The sequence below is a fragment of the Puma concolor genome, chromosome E1 (genome assembly GCF_028749965.1).
Source record: "Puma concolor isolate L17-30 chromosome E1, mPumCon1.1.hap2, whole genome shotgun sequence".
Taxonomy (NCBI): domain Eukaryota; kingdom Metazoa; phylum Chordata; class Mammalia; order Carnivora; family Felidae; genus Puma; species Puma concolor.
The window spans coordinates 48,358,745-48,380,234 of NC_141680.1; the positions used below are offsets into that span (position 1 = coordinate 48,358,745).

Consider the following 21,490-nt stretch of genomic DNA (forward strand, 5'->3'; position numbering starts at 1 on the left):
AAGTGCAATAAAGAAAAATAAGTAACCATTATGACATTTTGATGTTTTGATCTAAATTAGGTTTAAACAAATTTTTTAAGTTTATTTATTTATTTTGAAAGAGAAAGGGAGAACACAAGCAGGAGAGGGGCAGAGAGAGAGAATCCCAAACAGCACGGACCCCAACTCAGGGCTCAAGCCCACAAAGCAAGAGACCACGACCTGAAACGAAATCAAGAGCTGGGTGCTTAACCGATTGAGCCGACCCAAACGCCCCTGAGCAAAATTAGGTTTAAAGAATCGCCTTCCCAGTGAATCTATCATTATTTTCTCCAAAAGTGAATAAATATTATTAAAGTAATCATATCACGAGTAAATTTACTTAGGTAACACTTTGCAAAAACATTTTTTGATTCTGTAAAATGATACAAGCTTTACAATCTTGTATCTAAAAGTTTTTTTTATGGAATAACTTCCCAAGATAAAACAAAATATAGAACTGGAGAATTTCCTTTGTAGGACCATGGCTATTTCATCACTGAATGTTCACTTAAAATTGTTTAATCTTAAATTTCAAGTAATTAACCAGTTTTGATGCTCCAATAAAAATAAATCTCAGGTTTCACCTTCAAGGCCAACAATTTAATAGCACAAAACTATGTTGACATAGTTACATAATTATTTTATAAAATGTTTCACATTTTAAAAGCTTTACTGTTTATATTTTCTCTACATTTTGAGGTATTCAACATGAGGAAACCAATAAAAAGTGACATTTGAGAGAGTTAGGTTTTCCCGATTTCTTTTACTATTTTCCAGAGATCTTTCTTCCCTTCCCGAAAATTCCAGTCAGCAGTGACTCCAGATTTTTCTCAACAAATGTTTTCCTTTAAGACCTATGTCAGAGAGCTGAAATTTAATATGCAGTTATTCAGAGACTCAAAGTATTATTTACTAGAGTAAAATAAGCCTCTTCCCTTTTTTATCCCTGCATTAGTAGGATACAATGGACTTCTTGAAACGTTACGACAAATGTTGAGAGTGGGACACTTTTAAACAGATATAAAAATGATAGCTTGCATTTACTGAAGTTCTTATTCTTTGTAGAGACAGTGCTAAGAGCTTTATACGTGTTCTTACTTAATCCTCGCAACCCTTTGATCTAAGCAGTGGTAATAAGAAGACAGGATTTAGAAAGGTTAAATAACTTGCCTAAGGTTACATGTCTAGTCATGGGCAGTGCCAGGATTCATTTCATATCTGGCAGACTCCAGAGCCTGTGCTCTTAACCATGGTACTGTACAGTGTTATAGACAGTATAATATAAAAAGCAGTAAGTCATGTAATAATGTAACAATACAATGGTTTATTGTAGATACTCAGGACTCTAATGCATTAGGTATGGGGGAGAGAACTGCATATCAGCACTAACTGCCAATGACTGTGGCGGCTCTGATCAGACAAGGTACCAGTGTGACTCAGCCCAAACTAGCCCCTACTTCCCCATTTCTATTAATAGTGCCCCAATTTTCCTCTCACCTGGCTTTAACTCTTGAAGTCATCTTTGAATCACTGTCTTCATTATCTCCTACATCCAGTCACTTATGATGCCCTGAGGATTCTACTCTCCTAGGTTCTCACATTCTTCCCATGTTCTCCATTCTCAGTACAGCTAATTAGCTTGTCTCCCTCCTCTGGTCTTTTCCATGTTTGAATCAAGCTGATGCCTGGCTTGCCAGATTAATCCTTCTAAAAAGCAGCTCAGATAATGTCATTTCTCTGTCTTACAGTTATCATCGCCGTCATCCTTCTCTAATACAGAAACCAGAAAAATAAGTAGTTTGGGAGAAGACAGATTATGGTTTCTTAGTACCTTAAAAATTCACTCTATTGATACTGTTCCTCAAAATGGACACGGCCAGATGGACCATGAAACAGAACAGGTGGTGGACAAGAACTAAAGGAGTAGATATATTAGATAATGTATGAGAAACTGCCTCGACAGCACTTAATGAATTTTATTAACTTATTCAAAAACAAGGACTAAAATCACTTCCATCCTAGTTGAGAATTAACACAATAATCTGTACAGTCAGACCCTTTTCCATATAGAGTCCCAGACAGCAACTCAGTATGTTTTTAGCTGAGTTAACTGAACCATAACAAGGACAGGTAGAGTAATTAACAAAGAAGAAATAGATAAATAAACATATTAAACTATGTTTAAGATAAGGAGGGGAAAGTTGAATTATAATATGAAACATACATGGATATCTTTTTAGAGTACTTAAAAAGAGAGTAAAAAGGCAACTTGTGGAATGAGAGAAAATACTTGCAAACCATATAACTGATAAAGAGTAGATATCCAAAATATATAAGGAACTCCTGTAACTCAATAGCAAAAAAATTAATAACCCGATTTTTAAAATGGGCAAAGGACTTGGATAGACATTTCTCCAAGGAAAACCTACAAGTGGCCAACAGGTATTTGAAAAGGTGTTCAACATCACTACTTGTGAAGGAAATGAAAATGAAAATCACAATGATAGATCACCTCACACCTGTTAGAATGGCTGTTGGAAAACACACATATACAAAGAAAAGAACAAGACAAGGAGATAGAGAAATTGGAACCCTTGGTAACTGTTGTTAGGAAGGCAAAATGGTGCAGCCACTATGGAAAGCAGCACAATGGTTCCTCAAAAAATTAAAGATAAAACTACCATATGATCCAGCAATCACACGCCTGGGTATATATCAAAAAAAACCTGAAATCAGAATCCCAAAGAGATATGTGCACTCCCATGTTCATTCCAGCATTATTCACAATCGTTAAGAGGTGGAAAGAACCTAAATATCCATTGATGGATAAATGTGTAAAGAAAATGTGCCATATACATACGGTAGAATGTTATTCAGCCATTAAAAAAGAAGGAAATACTGTCACATGCTAAAACATGGATGAACTTTGAGGACATTATGCTAAGTTAAACCAACCACAGGAGAACAAATACCACATAATTTCACTTATATAAGGTATCTAAAGTAGTCACACTCCTCGAAGCACAAAATAGAATGGCAGATGCTAGGGCCTGCAGGGAGGGGAAAATGAGTTGCTATTCAATGGGTGTAAAGTTTTAGTCATGCCAGGTGAGAAAGTTGTAGAGATCTGTAGGACACTGTACTTATATTGATGATCTTGTGTGCTTATTTGCCACCAAATGAGTATCTTCTTTGGTGAAGAAGCATCTGTTCAAATATTTTGTCCACTTTTTATTGGGTTTCTTTTCTTGTTATTGAGTTTTGAGAGTTTATTATATAGTTTGGATATAAGTCCTTTATCAGATATAGGCTTTGCAAATATTTTTTCTCATAGTATGGCTTGTCTTTTCATTCTCTTCAGCAGTGTCTTTTGAAGGACTGAAGCTTTTAGAAATCCAGTTTATGAATTTTTGTCATGATGGCTGTGCTGTGTCTAAGATTTATTTGACTAACCAAAGGTCACAAATATTTTCTCCTATATTTTCTTCCAGAAATTTTACAATTTTAGGTTTTACATTGAGGTCTATGATTAATTTTAATTTTTATATATGGTGCATGACATATGTGAAAGTGGTTTTTTGAGGTTTTGTTGTTGGGTTTTGTTTTTGTTTTGGGGCTTTTTGTTTTGTTGTTGTTGTTGTTGTTTGCATATAGGTATCCAGTTGTTCAAACACCATTTGTTGTAAAGACCACAAAGAATTTTTTAAAGATTTGTAATTCTCATTTCTGGTGTTCTTCATTTCTTTGTGTTAATCCATATTTCTACCCAGTGACATTTTGCTTCTGCCTGGAGGACTTTTAACATTTCTTGTATTGTGGATCTGCAGCTGATTAATCTTTTCAGCTTTTATATTTCTGAAAAAGTCTTTATTTCACCATTACTTTTGAAAGATAAATTTAAATTTTCACTGGGTATATAATTTTAAGAAGTTTTTTTTCCTTTCTATAATTTAAAGCTGTAGTTCCAATGTCTTCCTTTTTTTTTTTTTTAATTTACATCCAAATGAGTTAGCAAATGTGAAACAAGATTTCAGGAGTAGATTCCTTAATGCCCCTTACCCATTTAGCCCATCCCCCCTCCCACAACCCCTCCAGCAATCCTCAGTTTGTTCTCCATATTTATGAGTCTCTTCTGTTTTGTCCCCCTCCCTGTTTTTATATTATTTTTGTTTCCCTTCCCTTATGTTCATCTGTTTTGTCTCTTAAAGTCCTCATATGAGTGAAGTCATGATTTTTGTCTTTCTCTGACTGACTAATTTGACTTAGCATAATACCCTCCAGTTCCATCCACATAGTTGCAAATGGCAAGATTTCATTCTTTTTGATTGCCGAGTGATACTCCATTGTGTGTGTGTGTGTGTGTGTGTGTGTGTACACACACAAACAACACATCTTCTTTATCCATTTATCCATCGATGGACATTTGGGCTCTTTCCATACTTTGGCTATTGTTGATAGTGCTGCTATAAACATGGGGGTGCATGTGTCCCTTCAAAACAGCACACCTGTATCCCGTGGTTAAATGCCTAGTAGTGTAATTGCTGGGTCGTAGGGTAGTTCTATTTTTAGTTTTTTGAGGAACCTCCATACTGTTCTCCAGAGTGGCTGCACCAGCTTGCATTGACACCAACAATGCAAAAGACATCCTCTTTCTCTGCATCCTCGCCAACATCTGTCATTGCCTGAGTTGTTAATGTTAGCCATTCTGACAGGTGTAAGGTGGTATCTCATTGTGGTTTTGATTTGTATTTCCCTGACGATGAATGATGTTGAGCATTTTTTCATGTGTCGGTTGGCCATCTTGATGTCTTCCTTGGAGAAGTGTCTATTCATGTCTTTTGCCCATTTCTTCACTGGATTCTTTGTTTTTTGGGTATTGAGTTTGATAAGTTCTTTATACATTTTGGATACTAACCCTTCATCTGATATGTCATTTGCAAATATCTTCTCCCATTCTGTGGGTTGCCTTTTAATTTTGCTGATTGTTCCCTTCACTGTGCAGAAGCTTTTTATTTTGATGAGGTCCCAATAGTTCATTTTTGCTTTTGTTGCCCTTGCCTCTGGAGACATGTTGAGTAAGAAGTTGCTGCGGGCAAGATCAAAGCTATACTACAAAGCTGTAATCATCAAGACAGTATGGTACTGGCGCAAGAACAGACACTCAGATCAATGGAACAGAATAGAGAACCCAGAAATGGACCCACAAATGTATGGCCAACTAATCTTTGACAGAGCAGGAAAAGAATAACCAGTGGCATAAGGACAGTCTCTTCAGCAAGTGGTGCTGGGAAAACTGGACAGCGACATGCAGAAAAATGAACCTGGACCACTTTCTTACTTTCTTACACCATACACAAAAATAAACTCAAAATGGATGAAAGACCTCAATGTAAGACAGGAAGCCATCCAAATCCTCGAGGAGAAAGCAGGCAAAAACCTCTTTGATCTTGCCCTCAGCAACTTCTTCATCCACTGTCTTCTTATTTGCATTGTTTCTGACCAGAAATCTGCTGTCATCCTTATCTTTTGTTCCTCTGTACTTCATATGTCTTTTTATTCTGTGGCTGCTTTTAAGATTTTTCTTTTTATCTCTGGTTTTGAGTAATTTGATTATGTCGTGCCTTGTCATTTTCTTTATATGTCTTGGACTTTGGGCTCATTGAACTTCTTGGATCTGTGAGTTTATAGCTTTCATCAGATTTAGAAATTTTATAGCTATTGTTTCTTTAAACATATTTTCTGTCACCCACCTTACTAGTTATATTTGCCACTTGGAGTTGTCTCACAGTTCACTGATGCTTTTTTTATTTTAGAGGATGTTTTTTCTCTGTATGTTTAATTTTGGATAGTTCATATTCCTATGTCTTTAAGGTCACTCATCCTTTCTTCTGTACTGTTAAATCAGTAATTTCATCTAGTATATTTTTCATTTCTGTTGTTGTAGGTTTATTTTCCTGACAGTTCACTTCGGTCTTTTGTATCTCCCATAGCCCTACTTTTGAACACATAGAATATTGTTATAATTACTATTTTAATATCTTTCTCTGATAATTCTAACATCATTGTCAGTTCTGGATCAGTTTCACTTGATTGATTTTTCTCCTAATTGTGGTTCTTTTTTTCATGCCTCTCTGCATGCCTAACAATCTTAGTTTGGATGCCAGACATAGTAGATTTTACCTTACTGAATGTTAGATATTTTTGTATTTTTTTTTTAATTTTTTTAATGTTTATTTTTGAGAGAGAGAGCTGAGTGGGGGAGGGGCAGAGAGAGAGGGAGACCTAGAATCCAAAGCAGGCTCCAAGCTCCCAACTGTCAGCACAGGGCCCATAAGATCACAACCTGAGCCAAAGTCAGATGTCCTGAGCCACCCAGGTGCCCCTGTATTCTTATAAATATGCTTCAACTTTTTTCAGGAATGTTGAAGTTATTTGAAAACAGTATGATTAATTTTGGGTCCTTAAGATTTGTTGAGTAGACCCAGAACAATATTTATTATAGGTCTTAAATTTCTATACTGCTGAGACAAGACCTTTCTGGATATCCTAGCCAGTATCCTGTAAATTGTGAGGTTTTCCATTCTGGCTGCAAGTAACAGGCACTGTTTCTGGCCCTATGAAAGCAGCAGGCTGTTTTCCCTCTAATCCTCTTGGATAGGTCATTTCCTGGCTTTGGGCAATTTTCTCACATACATGTGCTAATCAGTACTCTACTTTTCACACATCTCCACAGTTATCACTGTTTTGCTCTCACCTTCTCAGAACTCTTTCCTTTGAACATTTGCTGCCTTGGTCTTGCTGAATTCTCAGTTCCATATCCTCAACTCAGGGAGTCTGCCAGCATCATACTGGGTTTTCCCTCCCTACATCATGGTCTGGAAATTCTTTTAAGGCAGTAAGTGAGCATAGGATTTGCCTATTTGTTTTCCCTGTCTCAGGAATCATTATTTTTCATTGACTATGTCTAGTGTCTTGAAAACCGTTGTTTTATATACTTTGTTTAGAAGTCTGTTTGGGGATTGTTTTGGGTAGGGGGGTAAATATAGTCCTTTTCACTCCATCTTGGGCAGGAATAGAAATTCATGTCATAGTTTTAAAAAGAAAATTATAGGTGAAGTGGACCAGAGCATAAACTCATCTCTCATTAGAAAATGACTGGCTTGAGGGGAGGGTAGGTGATGGGCATTGAAGAGGCCATCTTTTGGGATGAGCACTGGGTGTTGTATGGAAACCTAATTTGACAATAAATTTCATATAATAAAAAAAAAAAGAAAATGACTGGCTTGAGGGGTGCCTGGGTGGCTCAGTCAGTTAAGTGACTGACTTTGGCTCAGGTCATAATCTCACAGTTCGTGAGTTTGAGCCCCCCATCAGGCTCTTTGCAGACAGCTCAGAGCCTAGAGCCTGCTTCGTATTGTGTGTCTCCCTCGCTGTCTGCCCCTCCCCTGCGCGCTCTCTCTCTCTCTCTCTCAAAAATAAATAATTATTAAAAAATACATATATACTTTAAAAAGAAAATGACTAGCTTGGTAGTTAGAATTGAGTTCTCTGAACTAAACTATGTATTGTACATGTAGTGATGCAGAATTAAATATGGTCATTTCTAGCACAAGAATAAATCTTACATGTAGCGTTAGCAAGACTTCAGTTACTAAACTGATTTGTGTGGCTCCAGCTTTCTCAGTAACTTTTCTAAAAGAAAACAAGAATAGTCTTTAGAAATACCTATCCATAGGGTGCCTGGGTGGCTCAGTCGGTTAAGCGTCTGACTTCGGCTCAGGTTGTGATCTTACAGTTGTGAGTTTGAGCCCCACGTCGGGCTCTGTGCTGACAGCTCAGAGCCTGAAGCCTGCTTGGAATTCTGTGTCTCCCTCTCTCTCTGCCCCTCCTCCACTCATGCTTGGTCTCTCTCTCTCTCTCTCTCTCTCTCTCTCAAAAATATATAAACGTTAAAAAAAAATTTTTTTTAAGAAATAGCTATCCTGTCCTCTCTGAAATAGCTAGCTATCCTGTCCTCTCTGGGCATTAGCTCTAAGACACTATTTCCTCCCTTCACCCAGCTTCCTGTAGGAATAGTATTCTTGATTGTGGTGCTTTGGTCAATATCCAGGCCTTGCCTGTGATATTCACAGAGCTTGGAAAATAACATTTGTTTCTTCTTTGTCCTGCTATTTAATGGTCCACTGGTTTATGATGCCTTTAAACAGAAATGTATCCCTGAAAGGTGCCAAACAAATGATCCATTTCTTTTTATTATTATAGTACAGAGCAGTGATTTTCAAAGACCTCTATTTGCATCCTATAACTGCCTCCCTCAAGCCCTCCTGTTCTACCAAAGCAAAGTGTATACATATTTCCCTGTGGTTAAGGATGGAAAATCCATATTAACTATTTTCATTCATGAATTCATTTGTTAAATGTTATTGAATATACCTACCAAATGACAAGAACTGTACTAGTTAATAAGGACTTAATAGGCTCGGTGATTAACATAGGGTGAGATGACGACTTGTGGGTTAGAGTGTGGAGGTTGACATGATCATGTTAGAGATTTGGTAGCTCTATGTATGGGAGGAATAAAAGCCTCTTTAAGGATATAGTAAAAGCAAGAGATGTTGAGAACCTAAACTATGTGACTGACATTCATTGAGGATTAAGATTTTAAGCTAAGAACTTAACATACATGTTCTCATTTAACCTAATGGGGTAGATACTCTTCTTATCCTCGTTTTACAGATGACAAAACTGAGACTTAGAGTGATCAGCACCTCCTCCAAGGGTACGCCACTCTAGTAGCAGTGGACTAGGAAAGAAAAAAAGGAATTATATCTGAGAAATAGCCCTCAAGAACTATTGAGAGGACTTGTGACAAATTAGATGTAAAGGTTAAGGAAGAAGAAATCCTGACGAGTGCCAAGTTTCTATCTGGGAAGACCAGGCAAATGGGTGGTACTTCATTAACTGAGTTATTAGTAAATGGAATAGAAAGATTAAGGTGAGTGAGACAATAACTTTGAAACATTTGAAGTTTGAGGTTTCTATCAGAAAGCCAAATAGGATAACTTTTGTAAATAGTTGGACATGCTGTGTAGGAGTGTGGGAATGAGGTCTGGAATAGAAATACAAACCATCACCACTTAGATAGTTGTGAAAGCTATTAGTCTATTCCTTTGAGACTATCCAGGGAGACCACGAAGAACAAAACAATGAAATATAGAACCTAGTATTGGCATTATCTTAGGGATGGGCAGAAGAGGAGGAACTATTAAAGATACATCAGAAGGAGAGGACTAAAAAAGTAGAAGAGGGGCGCCTGGCTGGTTCAGTCAGAAGATTTCAAGGTCATGAGTTCGAGCCCCATGTTGGGTGTAGAGATTACTTAAGTGAACAAATAAATACTTAAAAAAAAAAAAAAAGAACTAGAAGAAAATGTTGTCATGTTAAGCCTAAGAGGGGAATGTATTTCAAAAAGTGGGGATTAGTTAAAAGTGTTAAAGACTGAGGAGTGGTTAGGAAGCATAAGGACTGGGAAAAGAAATCATCATACTTAACAATTATACTTCCTACAATCATACTTCAGTGACTTTAACCAAAACAGTCTCAGCAGATATACTGCTGAATAATATGAGAGGAAGTCAGGCTAGAATGCACGATTGCTGCGCAAGTGAAGAGAGCAAACAGGGCTCTTTCACAATGTTGGGTAGTAAAAGGAAGAAGGGAAGAGGGTTTAAAGAGAGTCAGTATGTTCTCAGTATCCTTTTTCTGAGTTTTGTTTTAAATGAGTGTGTCAGGGAAAGGGGGGGTGGTTATGGTTACTCTGGATGTCTTTTTGTCTTGATGGTGTCGATGGTGGTGGCAGCTAACGCCGTTAACCACCAGATACTTTCCTAGGCATGTCACATATATTAACTCATTTAATCCCCACAGTATCATTGTTATCCCTACTTTTAAAATGAGGAAAACTGAGATCTCAGGAGCACAAGTAATTGTCCTAAGGTCACACAGCCAGTAAGTAACAGAGACAGGATACACACCAAGGGATCCTAGCTCTGAGTCTAGTTTTACCTACTCTGCTGTGTTTCCTTGTGGACCTGAAAAGTGATTCTGCTTTATTTAACCTTTTCTTTCTTTTTTTTTTTTTTTTCTCAAACAGCAGTTATCTGTAGTGAACATTTCTCAGACTGTTATCTTTAGATTGTCTTTTAGGACCTTCTTCAAATTGCTTTACATTCTTTAGAAACTCATTTCCTGGTGTAGGAATAGCTGCCTACTGGAATCCTATCCAGAGCAGCCGGAATAAACAACAGACCCTAAAGAGATTCGACTCCTGTAAATGGTAGAGTGAACTTTCTCAAAATTCAGTAGACAAATCAACTCCTGCCCTGCCTTAAGCATTTCTGAAGAAAAAAATAAGCATGTTTTTTGACTTATGTTTGAGACTGAGGTGATATCAGGTTTTGTCTGAAGCACATGTGTTTCTCTGCTTTGTGTCGACAAGGGCACACATGTCCTGAATCCTAAGGATGAGGCTGAAACTATCCTTTGTTAGAGGAACAGAGGTACTTCCAGGCTAGACTTTACAGTCATTGTGGGAGAATGCTAGGACAGACAACCCTGCTCCTGTTTGCACCAGGCCTTGGCTGTATCACACACACCCTTTCTTCTGCCAGGCCTGGGACTGACTTCTTTTAGGATGATTCATGATTGTTTTCCATGAGTAAATATGCTTTAGTCTCAGTCCAGTTAGAGCTCGTTTGCCTCCACTTCCCCTTCTCCTTTTCCACTTACTGCAGCTGTTTGTACTTGCATTTGGGCAGAGCTGATGTGTTAGCCTCAGTGCACTTTGTGTTATTGTTTTTTTAATGTTTACACTTTGCTTCAGTGAAAGAAAGGTCCATTTTCTCTATAAGCCTAGATGTGTAGTTATACTTATTGATGGTCTCACAGAGACCGTTTCCTAGAGAGAACTCATTCGTCTGCCTCAAGCCTGATTTGCATCGAAGAGATGCACACACTGAAGAGGTGCCCACACCCATCTGAGTCTGGAGTTGTTATTAAACCCTTTTAAAAACTACTTTCCAGAGCTTGTCTTATTTGTGTGCCATATTGAAATGTGATTCCTTCCCATGTTTTTTCCTTCAACATTTTATTAGGAAAATTTTCAGATACACCGAAAAAGAAAGAACCTAACAATCAGCAGTCATATACGCACCACCTTGATTGTATCATTAACATTTTGCTGTCTTATCATCTGTCTATCCAACTGCCCATCTCTTTACCCATGCATCTTTTTTTATGAATTTTGAAGTAAATTACGGATATTGCTATACTTTAGTAGAATGCTTTGAGAGGGACGGGATAGTCATGCTGCCCGAGGACTGCCAACTCTTGAGTGCCAGGGGTAAGAAAGCCACACACATTACTAAGTGGTATGGATTAGCTCATTTTTTTCCCCTTAGCTCAGCTGTAGTTGCAGTGGTAATTTCTCATAGATTATTTCAGTGTTTGTGCCTTAGAAAATCTCTTGGAAGCCAGCTGGTACCCCAAACAAACATTTATTAAGGAATATGAACTCCACAGAGAACGTCCATTACCTCCATGTCCCACAATGCAGGCCAAAGTGCTTTCTTGTTCGTATGCCCTAAATTTATTGTTGAACATAGGAAGTAGGGCTCTCTTTTATCATATAGAGCTGACAAAAGCCTTAGGTTCTGAGGTACAGAAATTGTTTCTAGGCTGTTCTTGGCATCTACAGTTGTTTTACCATATGGTACTGGGCTAATTTTATCTGTTCTTCCCTTGAGGCTTTTGTGAATTGATTACATTTTTAGAAAATTTTTTAAATAACTTTTTAAAATGTCAGAGCTTTCTCAGTAGAATAAAATATGATGAGAGATTACGTCAACAGGAGAACAAGTTATCTTAAGAGAATTTTTCTCAAAAACTTAAGCATTTCAATTGCATCTGTACTTACTCCATATTATAAATTAGCATTGGTCATGTTCACGAAAGCCCCTTTTGATACAAAATATAAAGTAATCTTGGACCTGAAGAGATAAGTCTGTTAGTTCAGAAATCAAATGAAAGTTTCTACAGCTCTTCTCTCTCTGGAAAGGTCATTTCCGGCCAAACATGTACTTCCTAAAGGGAAGCACAGGAGAGGTGAAAGAGAAAGAAGACAGCTTAGCCCATCAGCTAAGCCTAATCAGTCCTGGTCATCCATGGGATCATTCATGTCACTTTCAGATTTAAAGTGACATCCTATAGAGCAGCTACAACATAATAGACAAAGCCTGGATTTTTGAGCCAGAATTAGGTTTTATTTCTAGTTCTGAAACCAGCTGTGTGACTTTAGGTCTCGCTAGGCCTAGTTAGACTCACCTCAAGCCAACTGACCTATTTTCATTCCTCCCGGGGAATCCTATCACTGCTCACCCCGAGCTCAGAGTAACTCTCTGGGTGCCCACTGAGCACACTCAGGTGCCCTGGAAGCTCCAAGTGGGTAGCAGTCACCTACTATCAAGTGACATGGAAAGCGGTGGAGTAAGGAGCTCCAGGAATCAGTCCCACCACGGAAGCAACCACTAAGCTGGCACGTCTGACAGAATCAACTTTTTCAGAACTTTGGAATTGCTAAGTGAAAAAAAGCAGATTATGAAACAGGATCTATAGTATGATCTCATTTGAAGTTTTTAAAATAAGTATTTGTGGTACAGAGAAAAACTCAGAATATATGTGAATAATGTTTCTCTCTGGCTACTGGGAGTACAATTATTATCTTGTTTATCTGCTATTCCTAAAATTTTCTATAGTGAATATATATTACTTCTGTAAAAAATAGCAAAAGCAAAATAGAACAGTTTGGCAGTTTCTCAAAAAGTTAAACATAGAGTTTCCAAGTGACTCAGCAGTACCACTCGTAGATACACACCCAAGAGAACTGAAAACATACGTACACAAAAACTTGTACGTGAATGTTTATACCGGCATAATTCATAATAGCCAAAAAGTGGAAACAAATCAGATTACTTGTCAGATAAATTGGTAAACAAAAGGTGATGTAGCCACATAATGGAATATTACTCAACAATAACAAGAATAAAGTCCTGATACATGCTTCAACATGAATGAACCTCAAAAACATTATTCTAAGTGAGCTAGACACAAACGGCCACATATTACGTAATGTTTATTGTCCAGAATAGGCAAATCTGTATGTCCAGAATTCTGTATGTCCAGAATAGGCAAATCTGTAAAGACAGGAGGTCTCTGGTTGCCAGGGGCTGGAAGGAAGGGGGACTATGGAGTCACAGCTAATGAGTATAGAGTTTTCTTTGGGGGATGATAGAAATGTTTAGGGATTCAATAGTGATGGTTTCACAATTTTGTGAATGTATAGTTGACCCTTGAGCAACACAGATTTGAACTGTGCTGGTTCACTTTTGTAGACAGTACTGTACATGTATTTTCTCCTCTTTATGATTTTCTTACTAACATTTTCTTTTCTCCAGCTTACTTTATTGTAAGAATATAGCGTATAGTATGTATAACATACAAAATATAGGTTAATTGACTGTTTATGTTACCAGAAATATATAGTAAAGTTTTAGGGGGCATCAAAAGTTAACCTGTGGATTTTCAACTCCAACAGGCATCAGTTCCCCTAACCCGCATGTTGTTCAAGGGTCAACTGTACTGAAAACCACTGAATTGTATACTTTAAAAGGGTGAATTTTATGATCTATGAAGTATAGCTCAATAAAGTAATGTTTAAGAAAGGTGAAATAGACTATAAGCTACAAGAATTAGAATTAAAAAGAATATATTTAGCAAGTTAAAGTCAAATTTTTCACTGAATTCTGTAATTATAGTTATGGATTTTTTTTTTTAAGTCTTTAAGTCCAGTTAGTTAACATACAGCGTTATATCAGCTTAGAGTTAGGAATTTTAAAAGTGTAAGTTTCGGTAAAGAGATGAGAATCAGGAACTTATAAGCGATTATGTAGCTGAAGCTCCACAGCTCCCCCTTTTTTTTAGTGAAAATTTGGGACATTTTAAAACTGATATGGGAAACTATTTTCTTCTCTTTTTAAAGTTTGGCTTTGTATTTTTAATTATTTGCACTATTTTTGGAATTGTTATCTTTTTTTAATGCAAAGTAATCATTCTAATAGCTTTCAGAGAATTTTAAATGAGAGTGTAATACATGTATACTTAACTTGCGAGCAGATTTTCTCAAGTAGGCCACCATCTCTAGATCCCATTTGATGATGTATAAGTGGTTTAAGTATGTTCTAGAATAATATAAGCAGTATAAATAGATCTCATTTACCCCCTTATGATTTCCCTTTCTCTTGCCCCTTCCCCTGGCCTTTTATGCTCCAAAATGTAAAATGGGATTAGAGTACAATACCTTATTTTTAATTAATTCTTTCAGTAAGCATATATTGAGTGCCTACTATGTGTCAAAACACTGTGCTAAAGTTAAAGATACAAAAATAAAATATGTGACCCTGGGGCACTGGCTGGCTCAATCAGAAAAACATGTGACTTGATCTCAGGGTGTGAGTTGAAGCCCCACACTGGGACAGGGCATTGAGCTTACTTAAAAAAAAATAAAATAAAAATAAATAAAAAAACACCTGGTTCTAGACAGATAAAATGATACATCTCAGAGCTACTCTCTGAACAGTTAGGAGGGCACTTAACCCAGATAAGGAAGGTCAGTCAGGACTTGTTTTTACCGTTAATATAATTAGAAGGTTGATCTTTGAAAGCAAGTTACACCTATTATGCATTTTTAGAAAACTATTAAAAGTAGAGCTCATGCTTGGCTGTTAGCACATCCTACAACTACATACGCACAGAAAAACATCTTGAGAAAAGCGGTAGGATCTGTTGTCTCCAAGATGTGTGTATAGGCCAAAACTCTTTTTTTTTTTTTTTTTTTTAATTGGCATGAATACAGGCAGTAGAGGAGCAAAGACCTGAGGTCAGAGTTTGGTTTCTGCTTCCTTGACTGCTAAACATGTTGAAGACTTTTTAAACTATCAGAGCTTTTATGGGCTCTGCTTATACTAATATATCTACCAAATTAAAAAGAAAAATATCATCGTGAACTTAAAGGAATTGCTATTTTTCACTGGTATCTTTTTAAAAAGCAGACACATCGTCTTTGCATTGCTTTCTGCAGGACTGATATGTACTGATATGGTCCTATTAGTTGTTAAATATTGAAATACATCCTTACTGGTTGGTAAAAAGCTGATGCTTTAAGCCACCTGGATGCTCCACCACAGTCTGTACTCTCCCCCAGGGACTCCAACCCTACATTTCTCCGCAATCCAACAACTAAAAGGTTGTCTCCAGGCATAGCAGGAAGCCTTAAGGACTCTGTTTCTGTACTACTTTGGCATCCATTCTGACTGCTGGTACTGGGCCATCCCCACTGTTTAATAATTTTGAATCTCACCCCGACTTTCTGACTGTTCCATAAACCATTGTCATTTTAACTGTGTTTGTTTTCTGCCAGCTAGAGTATCCCATGGCCCTAGATCACCTGCTCTCGCTTACCTGTGTAGAACCAAAATTGAGTTGCATTATTTGCTGAGTAACCCAGAATAGCATTGTACTAGAACTAATAGTCTCCTAAACCATGCTGCTTTTCTTCTGTATTTCTTTCAATGATGACAGTTTGGCCTAAGTTCTGTGCCCTCTTATTGTTCTTTCCAGTTCATTTTGCACCTTATAGGCCTCCAGATATCTCCCTGAAGCCTCTGCTCTTTGAAGTGCCCAGCATCACTACGGAGTCAGTGTTTGTTGGCCGGGATTGGGTTTTCCACGAAATAGATGCTCAACTTCAAAGTTCAAATGCCAGCGTGAACCAAGGAGTAGTGATTGTGGGAAACATTGGGTTCGGCAAAACTGCCATCATCTCCAGACTGGTGGCCCTCAGCTGCCACGGAACACGGATGAGACAGATCGCCTCAGACAGCCCACATGCCTCCCCCAAACGTACGTATTCCTTTTTAAATAACTCCCTGCTTCATTGCCCTGAAAGTTTTTCTGATAGATTAAGCCTTACATCCTTTTATTTTCTGATCTGCAAAACCTAACTTGCATGTGAGGACCATTAATTCAGAGTTGAGAGAAAGAATGTAATACTCTGTTTACATTTAACCCACATATCTAGCAGTCACCTAAGCGTGACTGAGAAAACCTTTCTGTGGGAATAAATTTATGAGTCTTCCCTCTGGCAGTCTGGCTAGTCTGTCCTTTGGATAATGACTGTAGCAATTGCTTCTAAGAGGCATTTGCCTCCATCACTGTCAGCTTTTGCTCAGCCTGTGCCCATGTCTTCTTGTTACATGCCAGCACAGTCTGCTTGCAGCATTCGATTCCTTGCTCTTGATGTCAGTATTGCACTGCTTGGGCTTAAACTTCATTGTGTCCTTGAAGGGTTTCTCTTGCTTCCTTGTGAAAGGATGCTGAGATCTCGTATGTATTCATGCTCCTTTCATCCCAGGCCAGGCACAGCTTAATGATCACCACCAGGATCTTGTTTGTTTATTTCTCAAATACTCAGGTGGTCCTTAGCACCAGGCACTGTCTAAGAGCTTAACAAATATTAATTCATCCAATCCTCTTATCAACTCAGAGAGGTAGTTCCTATTGTCATCATGTCACAGATAAGTGATCTGAGGCTCAAAGAGGTTAAGTAGACCTCCCGGGTTTCATAGCCAGTAAATGGTGAAACAAGTATTTGAGCCTAAGCAGTCTGGTTTCAGAAGCCATTCCCTTATCCACTTTGCTGTCCTGCCTCTCCTTAATGGAGGCACTCACCTGAATAAAGGAGACGAGAGGAAAATAGATGTTCTTCCTATACTCTGTATGTATAGAACCAGTCTACCTGGTTTCTGTTAGTTATGAGAAAACAAAACCAGAAACTATTGCTCTGCTAGTCCAAATCATTAATCTAGCTCACCATAAGTTTTCAGACAGCCACCACTAGAAACTTGAGATTATAGTAGTTACAGTGTCTAACACATGCTAGAAACTCAATAAGAGCTCACTGAGCACCCTCCAGACATTCTGGCTTCCTAATGAAATTAATTGACAGTCTTGTGTCATTAAGTGGGCACATTGTCTCTGGTTAACTAAAAGACATCTCACGTGGAGAAGAAGGACTAGTGTGTATAGAGAGAACTGGTTGAATCAAGAGACCCTGTTTACCAGGGTCTGGTAAGAATTGGTATGGAAGAATTCCTTTTTCACAAGCAATGTCATGCTTAGTTTCTACATGAAGCTTTTCTCAGGTAGATTGGCATTGTGTCATGAGAGTCAAGAGCTCAGATTTTGAGCCCCAGCACTCCATTGACTATATATACTCTGTAACCTTGAGAATTTTAATTGAAATTTTTAGATCTGTTTTCTCATCTGTAAAATGAGGAAGTGGGACTAAGTGATCTTTAAGATTTGTTCCTGTGTTAAAATTCTGTGATTCTAAAAACATATCTTCTTGAAATTGAAAAGTGGTTGAAATTAACTTTCCAACCTATTCCAGTGTTTTCCTTTGAGCACTTAAATATCACACCAGACTACATTTTATCTGAGTACTCCAAGACTCTTTAACTCTTTGAGTATGTCAGAAAGAAAACCAGATAGCTAATAATCTCTCTGACTCCTCTATATATCACTGTTGAGATAACGTGATGGTAGAATCCTGTAGGACAGAATAAATCCCAAGGGCAAGAAGAGCTGCTTTCTCAGAAAGCAAAGGTATCTGGGAGTCCCTCCCAACTAAGGCTGGGAAAGCAGGAGTTAATAGAAAACAATTCATGTGCTCCCCAAAGCAGAGGTTCTATAAAGGTAGTTCATTAAGTTATTCTCTAACATCCATTGCCTCTTATCTCCAGAGACACTCTAAAAATACCAGGACACTCCAGTTCTTGAGATAAATGTCCATTTGTTGTGACTGTAGATTTGGCCTGATAGTTAACTTTCCTTTTTTTTTTTTTTTCTTTTTTTTTTTCTTTTTTTTTTCTTTTTTTTTCTTTTTTTTTTTTTCTTAATTTGAGAGAGAGAAAGAGGGCACACAAGTGGGGTAAAGGGGCAAAGGGGAAGAGAAAATCTTAAGCAGCCTCCACATTCAGTGTGGAGCCTGACGCAGAGCTCGATCCCACAACCCTGGGATCATGACCTGAGCCAAAATCAAGAATCAGATGCTCAACCAACTGAGCCACCCAGGCCCCCCCTCTTTTTCCTTTTTGCCTGATAGTTAACTTTCAGAACTTGAAAAACGTGTCAAAGGAGAAAGAATATGTGGTTATATATTTATCAGAATTTCACAGAACTAGCAGTTGCCTTGTACATAATAATTTTTGTTGTAATCTGTCAGTGACCAAACTACATTCTACCTCTGCCATCTTAACAGAGCCACTAGCCCTTAAGAAGGGTCAGGAATAAGTGACTGATAAAGTGCAAGCTGTTTTTTGGCATTAATATGTTATTATGTAAGCCAGCACTGGGAATTTGACTGGCAGTAGCAGAATTTCTTTCATTAATGACTAAGAATGATGTCTGTATAGAGAATTGGCTTAACTTTTCACAGTTTAATTTACATCAAGCTTAGATAGGTTTATTTGAATTTCCATTGGCTTTCCTAACCCTGTGTCGGTGATACCAATGATACAGTTGTAGAAATAATGAAAACAAGGTAGAAAATCGTTGGCGCTCCCATCTCTGCATCATCTGTCTTCTCTCTTCTACCCCTGTCTCCTCCACACTGAGCAGCACTGCTGTGGAAGACGTGAGCAGTGTAGCCTGCGGTACCACATTGCCTGGCTCCGTCCTTCCCCCACAGACACTCAGCCCCCAGCCCACCCCCTCCTTGTCATTTCCCTGGGAAGGTACAGAAAAGCTGTCAAGGCAGGCACTAGCCTGTCATCTGCTTTCCGCCTACACCCCTTCCCAAACCTGACTCCCCCGTCAGGCTCCACCACCATCGTCATCAACCACCCCCTAGTACATACACACAAAGAACAAAAACATTTTGTAAAAATAGACCCGTTGTGTAATTTAGGCATTATTACGTTAACTACAAGTATACTCAGTACAGTAGTCAGGAAAGCTCTAATACAAGACTATCTTTCCCCATCACTAAGAGTCAGTATAGTTATTATTTGGATTTGACATTTGCCAGCAGCTGCCAACCCCCCAAACAGCTGTTCAGTAAGTCACCCCACCCTCCCTGCTCTGCTCATGTCAGTAGTCTGTTTTGCTGCTGCACATCGACTGCTGCCTACCTGTTAACTTATTTCTCCTGTTCCCTGAATACCAGAGAGTTAAGATACTCAGAAAAAAAGGAGGCCATCTCCAAAAGGCAGTAGCGAGAAGCCAGAGGGCATTTGGGCAATAATTGCCCCCAAAGTCAAATATCAGATAAAGGGGAATGCAGTGGGGAGAAGGAGTGAGCCACAGAAATGATGCATCGACAGTCACTGCGCTTCACCTCCACTCACACATTTTCAGTCATTTTCCACTGCTGCCACCCACTCATACCCTCCTGCAGTTATTCTGAACTTGGCTCCAGTGACCAGAGCATTTACTCTCCCAGCAGACAGAAGAAGTCTCCATTCAGTCCTCGGGTGAGGAGTTCAGTGAGGACTCCCTTCCCCTATTCCTCCTCCTTTCCAGTGGCTCTTGACCATCAACAATCCCCTTATTTTGGTGTACCCATTTGTACTGTGGTCTGTAGTCATGTATGTAGTCTGTAATTCCTAGTGGAGATAAGACATTTCCTAAGTAACATGAACAAGTGGAATTTTTTAAAAACAGTTTTATTAAGCTGTAATTCACATACCACACAGTTCCCCCATTTAAATTGTTCAACTCAGTGCTTTTTAGTATATTCACAGAGTTGTACAGCTGTCACCATAATCGAATGTTAGAACACTTTTGTCCCCCCTAAAAGAAATGCCCATTAGTGATCAATCTCTATTCTCCCCTTAACTGCCTGCCTCTACCCCTACATAACCACTGATTTGTTTTTTGTTCCTACGGATCTCCCTATTCTGGGAATTTCATATAAAGAGTCATACAATATATGGTCTTTTGTAACTGACTTCTTTGAGTATAATATTTTCAAGGGTTATCCATATTGTAGCATGTATTGGTATCTCGTTTCATTTTATCATCAAGTACTATTCCATTGTATGGATATTCCATATTTTAACTGTTCATCGGTAGACATTTGGGTTGTTTTCACTTTTGCACTATTATGAATCTTGCTTCTTTGAACATCTGTGTACAAGTTTTGTGTGGATATTAAGTTTTTATCTCTCTTGGGTCCATACCTAGGAGTAGAATTGCTGGATAATAGAACAAATGGAGTTTAACCAATCTTCCTTTAATTCAGGGTTTTATGATTATCTCATGCAAACATCTCATCTTTTTAATCCAGATGTGGACGCCAACAGAGAGCTGCCACTCACACAGCCACCCTCAGCCCACTCGTCCATCCCCAGTGGAAGCTGCCCAGGGACCCCAGAAATGCGCAGGCGGCAGGAGGAGGCCATGCGGAGACTAGCCTCACAGGTACAGTAAGGCTCCCAGGGTGCAGACATGCTAGCTCCATTGTAACCCCAAGGGGCAAAGGTAGGGGGACCCTTGGCAAAGTGGACAAAACGTATACAGCTATACCATGAGACCATGGGGAAAATTTTCTCTTCCGGCTCCTAGAAAAATGCTTTGTTATTATGGGATCAGAGCCTTTTTGTTTGGAAGGCCCTCAGAAATAACCAGAGTCCCATAATGAATAGATAAGGAAGTCGAGACTCGAAGAAGTTATATGATTTCCCCAAGATCACAGTATTAGCACTCAGCAGTTTTTTATTTTCACTCCTATTCAGAACTCTTCCTGCCATACTAAACTGTCCATAATATTTTTTAGGTTTTTGAGTCTTAAATTTCTATTTTAATCAAAGTAACATATGCATGATTTTTGAAAATTAAATAATACTCAAAGACTTATAATAAAACCCAGCAATTCTTTTCCCCTCCTCACCCCACCCTCTCCCCAAAGGCACCACTTTCAACTCTTAGGGCTGTTCTTCTGATCTTTACCTCCACTGTTTCTAAATAATATTCATATACTGCTATAACTTTTCTCATCATTTTTATACGTTATCTATTGCTGCTTGTTAAGGATGTTGAGAATTTTACATCTTTCATTTTCCTTCCTCCCTCCACCATTTCAGTATGGTTATATCATGATTTTTGTCAGAATCCACATTATAATATCTTCAGTATTAGTACTGTGCACATATGGTTCACTGTGGAACCAAGGATAATATTTCCTTCCTGAGCAATTTTGTTTTTCCTGGGATTTGAAATGCCTAATTTTAAAATTTGCTTATTCTTGCTGTGGTGGGGGAGGCGCCTAGCTGGCTCAGTCAGAAGAGCATGTAAC

General features: G+C 38.3%; 1 protein-coding gene across 11 annotated transcripts in view; it reads left to right on the top strand.

Moving 5' to 3' along the window:
• Positions 1-21,490, top strand: part of TANC2 (tetratricopeptide repeat, ankyrin repeat and coiled-coil containing 2) — a 377,119-nt gene that overhangs the window by 259,877 nt on the left and 95,752 nt on the right. For all 11 annotated transcript variants that reach the window (XM_086687668.1, XM_086687670.1, XM_086687671.1 and 8 more), the window contains 2 exons: positions 15,754-16,035; positions 20,483-20,616. In XM_086687668.1, coding sequence (XP_086543794.1) covers positions 15,754-16,035; positions 20,483-20,616 — 416 coding nt within the window. The remainder of the gene's footprint in view (positions 1-15,753; positions 16,036-20,482; positions 20,617-21,490) is intronic.